We start from the raw sequence: 19,234 nt of genomic DNA, 5'->3' as shown, positions 1-19,234 counted from the left end.
AATCAAACTAACCAAAAATTATTTTCTATAGCTAGAAAAATAATAAAACAATTCATCTTGAAAAACAAAAGGTTAAGAACATCAAGAGAATTAATTTAAAAAATTGAAGGAAGAAGGCCTAGCCATACCAGATCTTAAATCTTGTACTGGCTAAGAAATAGAATAGTGGATCAATGGAATAGATTAGGTACAAATACATTGTAGTAAACAACCATAGTGAGTATTAGGTTTTGAGTTTAATAAACTCAAAGATCCAAGCTTTTGGGGGAAGAACTCACTATTTGACAAAACTTGTGGGAAAACAGGAAAACAGTATGGCAGAAACTAGGCATAGATCAATAGCTCACCAGATATGCTAAGAGTAAAACAAAATAGATACATGATCTCAAAATAAAGTGTAATACCATAAACAAATTAAGGGAGCATGGAACAGTTTACCTATGGATAAAGGAAGAATTTGTGTCCAAACAAGACATAGAAAACATTATGAGAAGTAAAATGGATTATTTCAATTATATTAAATTAAAAGAATATTTTTGTACAGATAAAAGCAACGCAACCAAGATTAGAAGGCAAACAACAAACTGGAAGAAAAACTTATAGTAAGTGTCTCTGACAGAGGCCTCATTTCCTAAATATATAGAAAATATATTTATTTATCAAAACCTTTACCTTCTATCAGAGAATCATTATTGTCTAAGGTAGAAGAGCAGTAAGGGCTAGACAGTGGCAGTTAAATGACTTGCCCACAGTCAATACACCTAGGAAGTGTTTAAAGTTTGCTTTGAACTCAGAACCTCCCATCTGGCTTTCAGTTCACTGAGCCTCCCTGAATCAAATTTATAAGAATACAAAGTATTCCCCAACTTATAAGTGGTCAAAGAATATGAACAGGCAGTTCTCAGAGGAAATTTTTTCTTTCAAAAAAATCCTGTGTGACCAGGGAAGGCAAAGTTTTTGGATAATATAAGTTGTTCAATTCATGGTAAAAAGTCAGATGAGGGGCAGCTGGGTAGCTCAGTGGAGTGAGAGTCAGGCCTAGAGACAGGAGGTCCTAGGTTCAAACCCGGCCTCAGCCACTTCCCAGCTGTGTGACCCTGGGCAAGTCACTTGACCCCCATTGCCCACCCTTACCAATCTTCCACCTATGAGACAATACACCAAAGTACAAGGGTTTAAAAAAAAACAAACAAACAAACAAACAAAAAAAGTCAGATGACTTTTAGTTCAAGTTTTTATATCCCCGTTTTGATATCTGTAATCACTGAGTAGTTTAATCAGATAACTTATGAAAGTGGCATTTACCAATAATTGTCAACTGATATAAAAATGGTTGCTTTAAAATATAAGTCTTTCATCAGATCTCAGTTCATTAAGATCCACTGAGAAACTTCACAACTTCCATATGTCCTGGAATCAAGAGGTCTGGTTTCAAATATCACCTCTCACACCTACTAACTATGTGACCATGGACAATTTCTTCACCTAGATTTCTTCATTGTAAAGAGCAAGGAAAAATGTTCATAATACCTCTTGGGGTTGTTGTATAAGTGCGTTCTATATTCAAGAGCAACTTGACCATCACTTTAAAAAAGTGAGATTTAAATTTTGATTTGCATGTCTTTATATGTTCTAAGCATGAATAATGGGAATAATGGGAAAAATGTTGACCCCCAAATAACTTTCAGTTGAATACATTTATATTGCATACAGAACATGTTTAGGGGAAAATAAACTAAAAAAGAGCATTATTTACAAAACCAACATGTTTGAATTACAAGTATTTGTTAAATTTTTCTTTCACTTTGCATTATAGAAAGATTAGGATGCAAAATATTAAGATGTTGGCAATTCATAGAAATTAATATTTACCTACACAAAAGTAGCCTACTTGACTTAAAAATATTTTTAATAACACCTGAATCCTATGTAATTATCTTAAATGTGATAAAATTTCTCAGAAAATTTCACATGTAAAGTTTATATAAGTACATTTAATGTTGTTTCCATAATGATACTTAAAATAACAAAATCCATAGTGGTAAATTCCCTTCAAGTCAAAGCATGTAATTTTATTTTTAAAATTTCTTTTATCTGTATGGAATTTATGGATCTTATAAGTATAAACCTAGCCTTTTCCCTTGAAAATGGTGCTATAAAAGTTAATTTTAAAAGTTAAAATGAATACCTTTACTATCATAATGGCAAATATCATTAAAGACTATAGCTACATGTGCCAACAGTAATAAAAATTATATTTCAAATTTGATAAATATGCTACCACATTATTGTTAAAATGTACATAAGCCTTGTGATTTGGTCAAGATTGACTTTTAGAAGTCTAAAAACAAAAACTAAACATTAAAAATCAATAGTCAATTTTAATACATTTTAATATTCTTTGTACAATAATACATGGGTAGAAATTTTATAACTAGAAACTGCTACACAAATGTTTAAAATCAAAGACAGACACATCATCATGGCACTTCTAATGCTGGGCTCCTCTTGTTATATTCTTATAGGCAAACAAAACAATAATTTTAATGGTCAGATTCTAGTTAAATTCACATTGATTGCCCTTAAAACAGCTTAATGGTTGACAAAATGATTCTTAAAAGTTTTCTAAAATATCTTAGGAAATCCTATTTATATAAATTTCAAAGTACATATATAGAGATATGTGTGCATATATGTGTAAACACACACACATACACACACACACACCAGCCAATGTATAAGAATAAGCGGGGAAGAAAGTCATCTGTAGTACTTTCTCTGATATAAAGGTACAAATAGGGGGTCAAGTCAGTAAGAAATTACTAAGCTCCTATTATGTGCCAGTGATTGTGCTAAGTGCTAGGTATGGAGAGAAAGGTAAAAAAACAGTCTTTGAACTTCGCAAGGAGAAAGGCTGCCTATTCATGTGAGATAAGAAATGAAAGAGAATAGTGGTCACCCCTTAGTTCTGCTAGTTTTGATCAATATTTAGTATTTAGGGGGGCAGCTGGGTGGCTCAGTGGATTAAGAGTCAGGCCTAGAGATGGGAAGTCCTGGGTTCAAATCTGGCCTCACGCACTTCCTAGCTGTGTGACTGGCAAGTTACTTAACCCCAATTGCTTAGCTCTGACTGCTCTTCTGCTTTGGAAGCAATACAAAGTATTGATTCTAAGACAAGGTATACTATGGGAATTCAATCTCTTTTCTAGCCTTAGTCAGGGTCTACTATAATTGCAAGTGAATAACATCCTAAAACAGTGATGGGCAACCTTTTGAGCTTGGTGTGTCAAAATTTGCCAAAAAACTGAGCATAACTCGGGTGGTATGTCACTTCAAGAAAAAAAACCATAATTTTGTTAGTTTAAATAACAAAATGTATAATTGTAATATATAACTATATTTAATAAACCAAAACAGGTAAATTAATATAGGTAGAATTGACATCTATAGTGCAGAGAGTGTCTACACTACACTACAGCAAATGTTTCATCCTCAGCATGCGGCCCCACACTTCTCTGTATGCGGCCACATGTGGCCAGGTGTCATCGCAAATGAGACACGCGTGTCATAGGTTTGCCATCACTGTCCTAAAATAAAACTAATACAGAAGTTTCTAGAAATCATAAGAACAATCTGAAGAAAATTATGTTTGGCCTGAAAGAAAAAAAGACTTGAGGATAAGATAAATGTCAAATATTAGCAGGCTGTTGTGTGGAAGAAGGATTAGATTTCCCTGTCTTACTCTAAGAGACAGAACCAATGGGCAAAAATTAAAGGAAGGCAGATGTTGCCTCAAGTATTAATTTTCTGATAAAAAGAGCTAACCACAAATGGAATGGACTGCCTTCAGAGTGAACTATAATCACTGCAAGCATTTAAACAGAATTTGGATATGTATCCGATAGTGAAGGTATTTCTTTAGTTGATGGAAGGATAGATTAGAAACTTGTAAAAGTTTTCTTCTAACTTTAAGATTCTACAATAAATATTTCTTTTACAGCCCTCAAATTTCTCTCTCCTTCTCCTCTTCCTCCTTCTCCTCCCCCTCCTCCTCCTTCTTCTTAATCTTCTCTCTCTCTCTCTCTCTCTCTCTCTCTCTCTCTCTCTCTCCTCCCCCCTCTATGTGTATATATATGTACACACATGTGCATACATATATAAAATCTGTATATTTGATGGATTCATTTATTTATATTGTTCAGACTCATTAGGTTTGTGCCTTCAGAAAGCGTTTGTTTTTTCTGATTCTTCTAGGGTAATGGATAGAAATATACTGGTACATATACTTTTTAAGTCTATCTTTTAAAACACCTAAATGACTTAGAAGAACTTAGCCCTTTACACATAACAGGCACATAATATTATTGCAGATTGTACTAATTTTAGCCTTGAGTCTAAACCCTTATCCCCATCAAAATATGTGTATCTTTAAACATGTAATACTATGTATATGTGTGTATTTACCCACATTTTATTTTAGATATCATTACTTTGTCCAGGATGTCAGAAATCAAATAGCTCCTGTTTTATACCCAGTAATAGATTCTGAATATCAAATCTGTTATATTTGGAGTCTGATTTTTTTAATCCAAGGTTAAGTTGAGATTTTAACTACAAAATATTTTTCAGCATTATTAAGTCACTTAAAAGTACAAACCCAAAATGCTACTAAGTGCATATATTCAATAAATAAATTCATATGGTTTTATATATTTCAAATTATAAAAAAGGTATACAGTCATTCAGGAAGTAAGTTTCAATTATCTTTAGTTAAAGTTCCTACATTTTTCTCAGACAGAAATTTATTAACTGAAAGCTGTAGGAGATTTTTTTAGGCCATTTGGGTAGCTTATTATAGTTCCAAGAGCATAGTTTACCCAAAATAAATTCAAAGATTATTTTGGAGCTTTCTTCATAATCTGAATGATAAAAAGAAATGGCTTAATCCATTTCAGAGACAACTTCAAAAAATAGTTCTAATAGGGTAGAAAAAGACATTTAAAGTAATTAAAGTTTTTAAAGTATTCAATATTATAGTACAATTAAGTAATAGAATTCAATAGCTATTATATTGTAAAAGAGTAGATAGAAGGCAGAACTCTATTAGGTTTTTCTTGGTGGATTCTGTGAATAAGCTTTTCCAGTCAAACATAAATTCTAACAGTACATCAGAGTGAATACTAGGGGAAACATACATACATACTTTACAATTTTTTACAATTTTTAACCATTTTCACAAGACATCAAAGTTTAAGAATAATTAAATTACAGAGTAAAATATGTTCTCAACAACTAAAAGGGATCATTTAGGGGAAAATGTGTATATTCACATGTACATTACATGTAGTTATGCACGTACACACATGCACTTATATTTACACACATATAAGATGGAACATTTAAATATTTGAATGGAGAACTCATGTCTGTTTGCTAGCATTTTTAGATTAAACTTTATTATTAGACCCTTCCTTCTAGAATATCTTATTTAAACCATTATTTGAGTTAGCAAAATTTAATTTAGTTTTAAAGTATGATTTTATTTTGTTTTTGACCATATTGTACTACATTTGAAAACTTTATTCAGAATTGTTCCTTGGTACATGATTCAAGCCCAAAAGAAGTCTGGCAGAAGAATAAGATATTGGTTAAAATTACTTTTAAGAAACTTTTAAGAAACTCAGTTCTTCTAAGTCTGGTCAAAATTTCCAAATTTGTCTCTTAGAAGCAAGAGAGTTAATCAGACAGTATACTGATTTTATCTTTTATTAAACACTTCAGTTTCGATTACTTCCTCTTAACCTGCCACATTTTAGAAGCACTCAAGACTTTCTTACTTCTTATTATAATAGTAACAGCAATTTATATTGTCTGTTTAACTGAAAATTTAAAAACAAAAATAAGCATGCTTCTAGCATGGAAAGGGAGAGGAAAGGGACAGGAATATATATTCAGTAAAGGGAATATAGTCCTGTAGATTTTATGGCTCATCTATGACCTGAGAGGAGGTACAGCAGTCATTGGTGCTGGTGTCAGATTCCTGATGATATTACTGAGGCTTGCAATCTTCTCCTCCAGAAGACAGTTTTTCTTTTCTGCTGTTTTCTGCCATTGTTCAGTCATCTCCAAAGATTTTAACAGGTGAGTATTTTCAACATATATATCCTTCACCACTGCATCAGATTTTGTATTCTTACAAAGCTGGAAACATAATCAAAGATTTTTAATTGAGTGGAATGGGGAAATGGAATGGGAATATATATTTTTTATTTTGCATAAGGTGGACAATTGTCCTCAAGATAAATTGTTTCTATTAAGTACATCTTTATAAAGAAAGTGTACATCCTCAATTGACAGTATTTTTTGTATAGATTCTTTATGTTCTTTTAATGCCATTTGCTTACAGAAACAAATAAAGAAAAAGAATGAACTGGCAGCATGTAGCTCAAAAAGAAAAGTAATTTTCTAGTATGTTGTTTCCCATTTATTCAAACAATTAAAATGGGAGAGTTAGTTCTTTATATTAGTTACTATACAGTCAGTCAATAAGCACTTTGTAAGGGCTTACAATGTGCCAGGCAACATGCTAAGTTCCGGGAATGCAAATATAAGTAGACAAGTTCTTGCCCCCAAGTAGTTTACATTCTAATGCTAAGAAGACAACAGAGGAAAGAAAACTGAAAAAGGGTATAGGGAACCACAAAGCTGTCAGGATAGAAGGTAGAGAAAGTCTAGAGGAAAGAGACATGGCTGATTTGAGCATCCTATTAAATAGAGGTTCTGGAAAGAACCATCCAAATAGAAGAAGATGCTGAGGGAGTGGAGGGTCCTTCTAATGTGCTCCTTGGCTGAGGTGGGGCTTCAGGCTAGAGTTGGGGCATGGTGATTAGGTCTAAAGTACAACTTGGAGATGAATGTGTTTTCCTTGAGAGACTGTTAGCTCCTTGTGGACAGGGACTATTTCATTTTTTTATCTCTGTATCCTCAGAACCCACCACAGTACCTTACACAAAATAGGTGCTTATTAAATGCTTAATGAATAACTTGTATTAAAAAGCTATGAATGTATAAATCTTCCTAAAATTAATTGAAATATGGTAATGAATATCATAGTTGTAGAAATAATCTTGTGAAACCTCATTTTTATAACTGAAGAAGAGGAATCTAATTTTTACTTTCAGAGATTGATTAGAATTAATGAAAAATTGAATAAAGTCAATAATAGAATAAAATAAATGGGTCTAAGTAGAATATAAGCCAATGGAATACATTAGACTGGCTAGACATTGAATTCCATACAGTCTGAAAATAGTAACCAGCAGTATGGAAAAAAGTGAGAAAAAAGAGGCCTAGAAGTACCAGAAATCATTCTATACTACAAAACAATAGTCATATTGAACTAATAAATAAGACTAGGAGCTTGTACTTTGAAAAAACAAATAAAATAGATAAAGTACTCATTAATATAATTAAGAAAAAGAAAGAAGAGAACCAAATTAACAATATCATGAATGAAAAGGGTGATCTCACCTCTAATGAAGAGGAAATTAAGGCAATTATTAGGTGCTATTTTGCCCAATTATATGACAATAAATATCACAATGTAGGTGAAGTGGATGAAAATTTACATTAATATAAATTGTCTAGATTAACAAAAGAGGAAATATAATACTTAATCCCATGTCAGAAAAGGAAATTGAACACGCCATCAAGGAACTCCCCAGGAAAAAATTCCCAGGGCCAGATGAATTCACAAGTAAATTCTATCAAATATTTAAAGAACAACTAATGCTAATACTCTACAAACTATTTGACAAAATAAGCAAAGAAGAAGTCTTACCAAATTCTTTTTAAGAAGACACAGATATCGTACTGATACCTAAGCCAGGCAGACCAAAAACAGAGAAAGAAGACTACAGACTAATCTCCTTAATGAACATAGATGCAAAAATCTTAAATAAAATACTAGCAAAAAGACTATAACAAGTTATCACAAGGATTATTCACTATGACCAGGTAGGATTTATACCAGGAATGCAAGGCTGGTTCAGTATTAGGAAAACCATCTGCATAATTGACCATATCAATAATCAAAATAACAGAATCACATGACTATTTCAATAGATGCAGAAAAAGCCTTTGACAAAAATACAACACCCATTCCTATTGAAAACACTAGAAAGTGTAAGAATAAATGGGTCTTTCCTTAAAACAATAAGAAATATTTATTTTAAACCATCAGCAAATATCATCTGCAATGAGGATAAGTTAGATGCCTTCCCAATAAGATCAGGGGGTAAAGCAAGGATGCTCATTATCACCACTATTATCTAATATTGTATTAGAAATACTAGCTGTAGCAATTAGAGAAGAAAAAGAAATTGAAGGAATCAAAGTATGCAATGGGGAAACTAAACTATCACTCTTAGCAGATGATATGATGGTACATGTAAGGAATCTGAGAAAATCAACAACTTTAGCAAAGTTGCAGGATACAAAATAAATCCACATAAATCATCAGTATTTCTATATATTTCCAACAAAACTCAGCAGCAAGAGTTAGAAATCACTCTAGACAAAATAAAATATTTCCAAATTTGTCTGCCCAAAGACATGAATTATATAGACACAAGTACAAAACATTTTCTACACAAATAAAGCTAGATCTAAACAATTGGAAAAACATAAATTGCTCATGGATAGGATGAGCTAACAATAAAAATGACAATCTTACCTAAATTAATTTACTTATTCAGTGTTACACCTATCAAACTACCAAAAATCATTTTAGAGAATTAGAAAAAAAAATTCATCTTGAAGAACAAAAGAATATTAAGGGAATTAATGGGAAAAAAGTGAAGGATAGTGGCCTAGCAGTACCAGATCTTAAACTCTACTATATAAAACAGTGATCATCAAAACAATCTGGTCCTGGCTAAGAGATTAAAGGGAAGATCAATGGAATATACTGGAGGTAAATAACTTAAGCAAACTAATGTTTGATAAATCCAGAGATCTCAGCTTTTGGGATAAGAACCCACTGTTTGACAAAAATTGCTAGGAATATTGGAAAATAGCATGGGAAAAATTAGGTTTAGATCAAATTTCACACCCCATATGAAGATAAGTTCAAAATGGGTGTATGAGTTAAACATAAGGAGTGATATAAGTAAATTAGGTGAACATGTAATATGCCTGTCAGATCTATAGGGAAGGAAATTTAAGACCAACCAATAAATAGAGAACATTACAAGATGTAAAATGAGTAATTTTGATTATATTAAATTAAAAAGGTTTTGTACAAACAAAAGCAATGCCACCAAAATTAGAAGGGAAACAACAAACTGGGAAAAATGTTTTTAACAAATTTTTCTACCAAAGGTCTAATTTCTCAAATATACAAAGAATTAAGTCAAATTTATAAGAAATCAAATCATTCCCCAATTGACAAATGGTCAAGGGATATGAATAGACAGTTTTCAAATGAAGAAATAAAAAAATATTCTAAGTTTCTCCTGATTAGAGAAATGCAAATGAAAACAACTCTAAATCTTACATCTAGCAGATTGGCTAATATGTCAATAATGGAAAATAATAAATGTTGGAGGGGATATGGCAAAATTGGGAGACTAATGCATTGACGGTGGAGTTGTGAATTGATCCAACCATTCTAGAAGGCAATTTGGAATTATGCCCAAAGCGCTTTAAAAGAATTCATCCTCTTTGATCCAGCAATACCACTACTAGGTTTGTATCCCTAAGATATTTTTAAAAATGGGAAAGGTTCTGTTTATACAAAAATATTTATAGCTGTGCTTTTTGTGGTGGCAAAAAATTGGAAAATGGGGGTGTGATCCCTCAATTGGGAAATGGCTCGACAAATGGTATTATATGATGGTGGTGGCATATTATTGTGCTATAAGGAATGATGAATTGATTCATTTCTATAAGAACTGGAAAGACCTACATGAACTAATGTCGAGTGAAATAAGCAGAACCAGGACAACATTATAAACAGTACCTGAAACAGTGAGAGATGATAAAATGTGATTAACTCTGCCAGTAAAAGTAATGCAATGATCCAGGACAACCTTGAAGGATTTATGAGAAAGAATGCTATCCACATCTTGAGAAATAACTGTGGGAGTAGAAATCCAGAAGAAAACATATGATTTACTTCTTGTTTATATGGGTATATGATTTGGGATTTTGGTTTTAAAAAATTACTCTATTGCAAAAATGAATATGGAAATGGGATTTGAGTGATAACATATGTATAATTCAGTGAAACTGCTTGTCAACTCTGGGAGGGGGTAGGGAGACAACAAGAATCGTGTAACCATGGGAAAAAATTAAAAAACAAACATACAAACAAAAAAATGTAGCATGCCAAGGAAAGCACCACCGATGCTACAGGCCTTGGGGGCAGCTGAATCAGTAGCAAAGGTTTCCGGAGCTCACAGCCATAGATAGTAAGGGGAGGCCAGATAACTGCTCAGAGGAGATTACAGGGGTCCCTTTCCTAGTTCTGGGTGCAATGCTCTTGTTGCACTGTCTATATGCAGAACCAGATTGCAGTTTGGGAGAATGGTCTCAGGGTGAGGAGGAGCACAAGTACACACCAGCACTTGAGGCTACAGGGAAGCAAGAAAGATCAGAACTGATTTAATCTTTGCCCTACTTTAGGAGAGTAGTAAAAACATCAGTAAAATTTTTTTTTTGACCTGAACACCTAAGTGCAAAAAAAGCCCAGCAATTAGAAGGAGAATCTCAATCAATAAACACATATTAAGTGCTTGCCTAGTCTATGCCAGGCATTATGCTAAATGCTTGAGATACAAAAGGCATCATAAGACAGGACCTGAAACACTTTCCAAACAATTAAAACTAGATCTAAACAATTGGAAAAACTTTGATTGCTCCTGGGTAGGATGAGCTAACATAATAAAAATGACCATTCTACCCAAATTAATTTACCTATTTACCACCATGCCTATCACAAGCTACCAAAAAACTTTTTTACTGAATTAGAAAAAACTATAACAAAGTTCATTTGAAATAACAAAAGATCAAGAATATCAAGAGAAATAATGAAAAAAATGTGAAAGAAGGTGGCCTAGCAATACCAGATATTAAACTATACTATAAAGCAGCAGTCATCAAAAACGTTATGGTACTGGCTAAGAGACAGAAGGGAGGATCAGTGGAATATTAAGTAACATCAGCAAGACAGTCTATGATAAACCCTAAGAGCCCAACTTTTGGGACAAAAATCCACTATTTGACAAAAACTGCTGGGAAAATTGGAAAACAATATGGGAGAGATTAGGTTTAGATCAACATCTCACATCCTACACCAAGATAAATTCAGAATGGGTGAATGACTTGAATATAAAGAGGGAAACTATAAATAAGTTAAGTGAACACAGAATAGTATACTTTTCAGATCTCTGGGAAAGGAAAGATTTTAAAACCAAGCAAGAGTTAGAGAAAATTACAAAATGTAAAATAAATGATTTTGAGTATATAAAACTAAAAAGCTCTTGTACAAACAAAAACAATGCAGCCAAAATCAGAAGGGAAACAACAAATTGGGAAAAAATCTTTATAACAAAAAAGTCTGACAGGGGTCTAATTACTCAAATATATGAGTTAAAGCAATTGTATAAAAAAATCAAGCCATTCCCCAATTGATAAATGGGCAAGGGACATGAATAAGCAATTTTCAGATAAAGAAATCAAAAGTATCAATAAGCACATGAGAAAGTGTTCTAAATCTCTAATAATTAGAGAAATGCAAATCAAAACAACTCTGAGATATCACCTAACACCTAGCAGATTGGCTAAAATGAGAGAAGGGGAGAGTAATGAATGTTGGAGGGGATGTGGCCAAATTGAGATATTAATGCATTGCTGGTGGAGTTGTGAACTGATCCAAACATTCTGGAAGGCAATTTGGAACTATGCTCAAAGGGCTATAAAAGAATGCCTGCCCTTTGATCCAGCGATACCATTGTTGGGTTTGTACCCCAAAGAGATCATAGATAAACAGACTTGTGTGAAAATATTTATAGCTGCACTTTTTGTGGTGGCAAAAATTTGGAAAATGAGGGTATGCCCTTCAATTGGGAAATGGCTGAACAAATTGTAGTATATGCTGGTAATGGAATTCTATTGTGCTCAAAGGAATAATAAACTGGAGGAATTCCATGTGAACTGGAAAGACCTCCAGGAATTGATGCAGAGTGAAAGGAGCAGAGCCAGAAGAACATTGTACACAGAGACCAATACACTGTGGTAAAATAGAATGTAATGGACTTCTTCTGTACTAGCAGCAATGCATTGACCCAGGACAATTCTGAGGGAATTATGGTAAAGAATGCTACCCACATTCAGAGGAAGAACTGAAGGAGTGGAAACACAGAAGAAAAAAATCTGCTTGAACACATGGATTGATGTGGATATGATTGGGGATGTAGACTCGAAACCAATGCAACTATCAATAATTTGGAAATAGGTCTTGATCAGTGACACATGTTAAAACCAGTGGAAATGTGCATTGGCTATTGGGGGGAGGTTGGGGAAGTGAAGGGGAAAGTAAGAGCATGAATCATATAACCATGTTTACTTTTCTAAAAAATAAATATTAAAAAAAAAAAGATAGGACCTGCCCTCAAAGAGTTTGTAATCTAATCAGGGAGACACGTAAACAAATATGTGAGGATATATAAATAAACCTAAAGACAAATTGGATCCACTGAGGAAAAGCAGCCATAAAAGACATATTTATGAGTTTGCCTATGTTCTCCTGGCAAGGCTGAGATTTCAAAACAGCTAATTGAAAGTATTATCTAGCTATAACCAAAATATAGACATCTCCTGACAGCCTTCATAATAATCCTTGAGCTGTTCATTATTTTGCTAACCACAGAAGCCTCTGTAATGTAAAACCAAATGACCTAGGCTTTCTTTTGCCGTATTCCTATATACCCTCAAGTTATTGTCAGTATTCCTTAGTTGCTTGGGTTTGAGTAAAATAACTTAGAAATGTTTTGGTTAAATTCTTTTCACAAACAATTTCTCTGTGAGAAAATCACACCCCTAAGAATGATGTAATGCTTAAGAGCTTATGGCTGGTTAATTATGCTGAAATGTTCATTTTAGCTTGTTAGAGAAAAGTTTTCTATAAATATTGGAATGGATTCTTAATAAACATTGAAGATGTGGTAGACTCCCTTGTTCCCCTCAGGCCCATCGATAAATCAATTATTGGAACTCCTGCTAATCTGTATATGTTTGTATCGTTCACTATTGCTTACTTGAACTGGTTTCTCGGGAAGCCTGAAACTATTTTTCTGGCTGTCCCTTCACTACTGAGACCTTAGCAAGCTATACAAAGGGTAAATAGGAAAAAATAGAGGGAATACTGGAATTAAGATTTTTATTGGAATTTAAAGGAGGTCAGGAAGGTCTGTAGTTGGAGGACAGGAGGGAGAGTATTCCAGGCAGAGGGAACAATCAGAGAGAATGCCTAGAACTGAGGGTGTCTTATCCGTGGAACAGTCATGAGGCCAGTCATTGGACTGAAGAATATGTTAGGGAGTAAAATGTTGGAAGACTGGAAAGGATAATAGTTTATGTAGGGCTTTGAATTCTAAACAGAACATTTTATATTTGCTCACGGAGGCAACAGGAAGTCACAGTTTGTTCAGTAGGACATGTTTTGACCTGTGCTTTAAGGCCAACATATAAAACTTCTGACAGGTTAACAATTACAGAAAAATATACAGTGATTTTTATGTCATAACATAAGAGAAGGTTGGAGAAAAAAACACCTTTCCAAAAATCATATTTTCTCTTAAAGTAGCCTAATTCCTTTCAGATATTATATAATAATTTTAATAAAGTATAAGAAGTACAGCCTTTATATATCAGGGTATATTTAAGATTAAATGCTTCAATGGGTTTTGGGAAAATTTGTATTAGTTAGTCAAAGCAATAAATTGGCATACAATTTGGGGTGAAAGTAAGGACAAGAATAAGTAGGAAAGCTTACTTGTTCTTTTAGTTGATTCACTTTTTCCTGAAGAAGCCTTTTCACTAGTTTCAACTTTTGCTCAACCTCTATCATGCGTTCCTCCATAGCCATTGCCAGCTGCTTATGGCTCCCCTGAAGAAGAAAGTAATTTCTGTTACTCGAAAATAAAAGCACCACAGAGAACTATTACTGTCTCTCTTCTGGAAGAAAGGGAAGAGGGCAGTAAACACTATGCATTTAATAAAAGGATATAATTTCTACCTGGATGAAATAGAAGCTTTATATATCACATTGGTTATTCATATTAAGAATCTAAAATTAAACATTCAGTTGAGCATCATCACCTGAGATAAAGTAAAATTATAAACAAATATTAGGTTCTATTGCCTATTTGCATTTATTATAACAAAGATGTTATTGTGACTATTTACTTCTTTTAATTTTTTATTTTTGGCCATTGCTATATTGACAACCTGTCCTCAACAATAAATAACAACCATTTAAGATGTTATTCAACATTTCCTAACTTTACCTAACACACTTATGGGAGTCTGGTTTTCCTTTGTTTCCTCCTCTGGCCTTTATTTTTCATACTCCCTTTCTCAATCTTACTTGTGCAAGGGAAGGAAACATAAATTGCCAGGATGATATTGTTATCAAAAAAGTACAGCTATGCTAATAGTGGTTAAACATAAATGGACAAGGAAATAATAAGAATATCAATAGACATTTACATAGCACTTGAGGCTTTGCAAAATGCTTAGCATATATTATTTCTTTAGAGCCCCGCAACAACCCCAGGTACTACAGGTGAGGATACTGAAGCACCTAAAAGTTAAGTGACTTGACTATTTTCAAACAGAGAGTGTCAGAGGAAAAATCTGACCTCACGAATCTTTTGATTCCAGGTCAGAGATCTGATTACTATATCACCCTACAAAAGAACTGGCTAGGGCTTTGACCATTCCACATTCTCATATTCAATTAAAATAGAAAATTCTTACTTAGTTATACTTAATAGCACTTAAAGTTCTCAAATGTAAAACAAAGGTTTTGCATTTCAAATAGGATCTATAAAAAGCTAAAAGCATAACATATTTTATTAGGAATTGGCATATTTTATGATTACAATAATTCTTTAAAAAGTACCCCCCCAAAAAAGCTGAACACAGAGGTATACCAAACATGATTTGAATGCCAGCATGTGTTTGGAAATTAAAATATCAGAATTTACTAAATCTTTCCACTGAGGTCCAGCTTAAATGCTTCATTATAGCAGAGTAGTTGTCAAAAACTATGCCAATGGGAACAGAAACTGGGGCTTGGTAACAAAAAGGTTGGTCAAGAAATGATAAAAGTTTTTTGACCCTAGAAATTCAAGAAACTTTCTACTAAGGGAATACAGATGATAACAAAAATCACAAAGATATTGAAAGACACCACATTTGCTAAATCATTGAAGAAGCCATTTAACCATATGAATATTTTAAAATCAGAAATTTTTTAAATTATTATTTAGAATTTGATTTTAAAAATATCCTCTCAAGACAGTGATGACAAATATTTTGGGGACCCTGTGCCATGCTCCACCCCCCCCCCCAGATTGTGTGCCCATGCCTGCCACCATTACATGCCATGCCCTGCCCTGAACTGTGTGCCCCTCCCCCAGATGCATTCAGTGCCCCGCCCACTCCTACATTCAAGGGCGGGGCCAGGCTACAGGTTGGCGGTGGGGTGGCCTGCTCTGATGGAGGCAGGGTGCCATGGCTGCCATCTATAGGTGACCACACTCAGCCTGTGAGATGATGGAGGGAGTCTAGAATGCCCTACCCCCTGCATTTGGGGGCAGGGCCAGGCTCCCATGCAGCTAAGCCATGGGCCTGCTTGTGCCTACAAAGAGGTCTCTGCATGACATCTTTGGCACATGTGCCATAGGTTTGCCATCACGGCTACAAGATATCTGACCTTCAGAGAAATTATAGTAAACACATATATATATATATATATTTTTAAACCCTTACCTTCCATCTTGGAGTCAATACTGTGTATTGGCTCCAAGGCAGAAGAGTGGTAAGGGTAGGCAATGGGGGTCAAGTGACTTGCCCAGGGTCACACAGCTGAGAAGTGGCTGAGGCCAGATTTGAACCTAGGACCTCCCGTCTCTAGGCCTGACTCTCATTCCACTGAGCCACCAGATGCCCCCTATAGTAAACATATTTGAAGGTTTCTCTTAAAATTTTTAAGTGAATGTTACTAATATATACTTTTAAAATAGATTTATCTGTTTCATTCTTAAATGGATGAGCATCTACTCTCCACTTGCCTAGGAAAATAATCTACCATTCAAACAACAGTATTGCCCTCAAAATCAATCATAATTTCTGAATCCAAACACTGCATGTGATAAGAAAGTTAAAAAAGAGGAAGAACAAAGACATTTGTATTTTAAAGTTTTTTTTTCTTATATCACAATTGTTTTAACTCTCTGTTAAAAAAATATATCGTATATAAGTCCTATAAATTATCCTGACTTTCTTTGAATTCCATATAAATATCAGTTTCTTCTCTTAAAAATAGTTAAACAAATAGAATGAGAAAATATATAGCACATTTTCTTTCAAGAAGTCTAATCACCATTCCTAAAATAGTGTAAATAAAAATGATTTATAACAAGCTGAAAATGATAGCATTTATGATTAATTCACTCCACATAAATAATATCATGACTAACTGATGAGAAATAACAATAACAATTTAAAGTAATACACTCATCCCAACAATTCTCTGCCTCTTTCTCTGTTTGTCTGTCTCTCTGTCTGTCTCTCCATATGTGTGTAATGGTAAGAAAATTGATCATCAGCAGCCAAATTTTCATAGGTATCCAATCTTCTTATGGGATTCTGAATGAACTGCTCTCTGCTCTGATAACAAGGTCTAGAAAAAGAAAGCAAGTGGTATACTACACTGTTAAGACAAATTATGTTTGGGATTCAGATCTAAATTGATGCATTAATTATAGTAACACCAGAAAATGAGCAAGCAAAGCAATATGAAGGTAGAAGAAACTAGTATTGCTTCATACAACAAATTTAGTCTAGGTTTAGTTTAGGTTCATAAATGAAATTATAATAGCAAATTAGGTCAGTGACAAAACCAGAGGTCCTTCAAATTTGTTTCCTAATTTTCTTATTTTTCCTATTTTTCTATTTCCTAACTTGAGTGCCAACTAAAACACATTGAGTTTTCTAGTTGGAAGAATTTTCTTAGTCCAATAAGCTTTATCTTATGTTTGTTCTAGAATATGTCACTGAAGTAAAAAGATCATGGGTTTTTTTTCCCCCCCATACAAGACATTCCTTCTTCTGTTTGATTTTTAAATGTGCCTTGAATGCTCTCCTTCATCTTATCTTCCTTCAGATTCTAGATAAAAATACTTCTTCAAGAAGCCTCTCCAGATCCCCCTTAATGCTAGTGCTTTCCCTCTAAGATTATCTCCAACTATCCTACATATAACTCTTCCACTTAGCTTTTTTGCATGTTGTCTCATCCATTAAACTGTGAGTTCCTTAAGAGAGAAAACAGAATTTTTTTTTTGCCTTTCTTTGTATCTTAATGCTCAGTTGTATGTTTGGCACATAGTTGGCACTTAATGAATATTTGCTGACTTGATTACTTTGAGGATAATGTTAAGGAATATTTTCCTTTTAAAAAAACTTCTGTTTGAGACCAGTTATTGCAAAACTGTTTTTACTCTATATTTCCATCAAAACTCCAAATTCAAAATTTTATAGTATAATATACTAAATATTTTGTAAGCAATGCGATAGATGTTTTCCCCACTACTATTTTGTAAAAAAAATTATTTCTGGAAATTTAAGTAAATGGGCTAAATGGAGTATCGCCATTACATTCTAAAAGTAGACATAATTGACACACACATGACACACATAGATGATTAATGCCTGACTTTAAAATTTACTACAATAAAGTGGCTGAAAGTAATAAGTCCCACCTCCAAAATGTCAGAGGTATGTCAACAGTAATGGTCAATTTTCAGAATTACTGTGTAGAAGATTACAGAAAGAATTAAGAAACTGTATTTAAGTGTGAGGAAGACAATCTACTTCAAAGAATGTAGACTACAAGAAGTCCCTAGCATTTCAAAATTAGCTAAATCTTACTGTGTCCTTAGGTCCAAATTTTAAACCTAAACAGGCAAAATCAACGAGCTAGGGAACTACTAGAAAGCATGACTACTCTAAAAAGATTTGAAAACAGCATCTATTCGAATCCCAGGAAAAATGACGTTTGTACTTAAAAAGTGGCATGATTTTTAATGTTCTAGAAAATAAATCTTTAACAGAGATATGTATAGAATATGGACTGATACACCTTGAAGCATTATTCTTATTGGCCCTTCTCTAGATGGGAACACACCTAAGGCTTCCTAGAATCAGTTTTAAAATAAGTAAACGCTAGTGTCACCATTAGAATCTTCAAAGGTTGTGTTAGCCTTGTTTTTTTTCAGTGACACAACATAGTCAGCACTTAGGCTTCTTAGAGGTGGTTTATTTTCTCTGAAATCCAATGGTTCATTTTACATGTCATATTGCTTCCTTCCACCTACAAATATTCCTCTCAACTTACCATTACTGAGTTTAGCTGTAACTATTAAACAGTCAGACAAGAATGTAGTATTGATTGTAAGGGAAAAAGCTTAGGCTTGTTTTGCTAGGAATGGCCATGCAAAGGAGAGATTCTATGTTTTATAGGGTTCCTGGAATCTGATAATATTTTTAGTGATAACTTCGTCTGTTATGTGTTAAAGGGAACCTAAGAGTCTTTTATCAGTATAACAACTAGCATTTATATAGCACCTATTATGTTCCAGGTACTTGGCTTTAAAAATATTTGATCCTCACAACAAATCTGTGAGGTAAGTGCTATTTTACCAATTTTACAGATGAGGAAACTGAGGAAAAAAAAAGGTTAAATGGTTTGTTCAGGATCACAGAGCTAGTAAGAGTCTAAAACTAGATTTAAACGCCAGTTTCCTTGACTTCACTTTATCCTCTGTACCACCAGCTAGAAAAACCTATGTAATATGCTGGACACTTTTATATTTAATGTACCTCAGAAGTCAAATATTTAAAAAATGAATTTATCTCTAAGGACATGCTTTTGCTTAGAGAACAA

The 19,234-nt window shown here is 33.5% G+C and overlaps 1 protein-coding gene across 1 annotated transcript in view; it reads right to left on the bottom strand.

The window, feature by feature from the left end:
- Window positions 1-5,935: 5,935 nt before the first annotated feature.
- NIN (ninein) overlaps window positions 5,936-19,234 on the bottom strand; it is a 136,546-nt gene continuing 123,247 nt past the window's right edge. The window contains 3 exon segments of the mRNA XM_044659944.1: window positions 5,936-6,201; window positions 14,057-14,170; window positions 17,013-17,034. Of these exon segments, the coding sequence (XP_044515879.1) occupies window positions 5,992-6,201; window positions 14,057-14,170; window positions 17,013-17,034 (346 nt within the window). The 3' untranslated portion in view covers window positions 5,936-5,991.

Source organism: Gracilinanus agilis, chromosome 2 (assembly GCF_016433145.1).
Source record: "Gracilinanus agilis isolate LMUSP501 chromosome 2, AgileGrace, whole genome shotgun sequence".
NCBI lineage: Eukaryota > Metazoa > Chordata > Mammalia > Didelphimorphia > Didelphidae > Gracilinanus > Gracilinanus agilis.
Note: the sequence above shows the minus strand (reverse complement) of the source record. Positions and strands in the feature narration are given on the sequence as shown.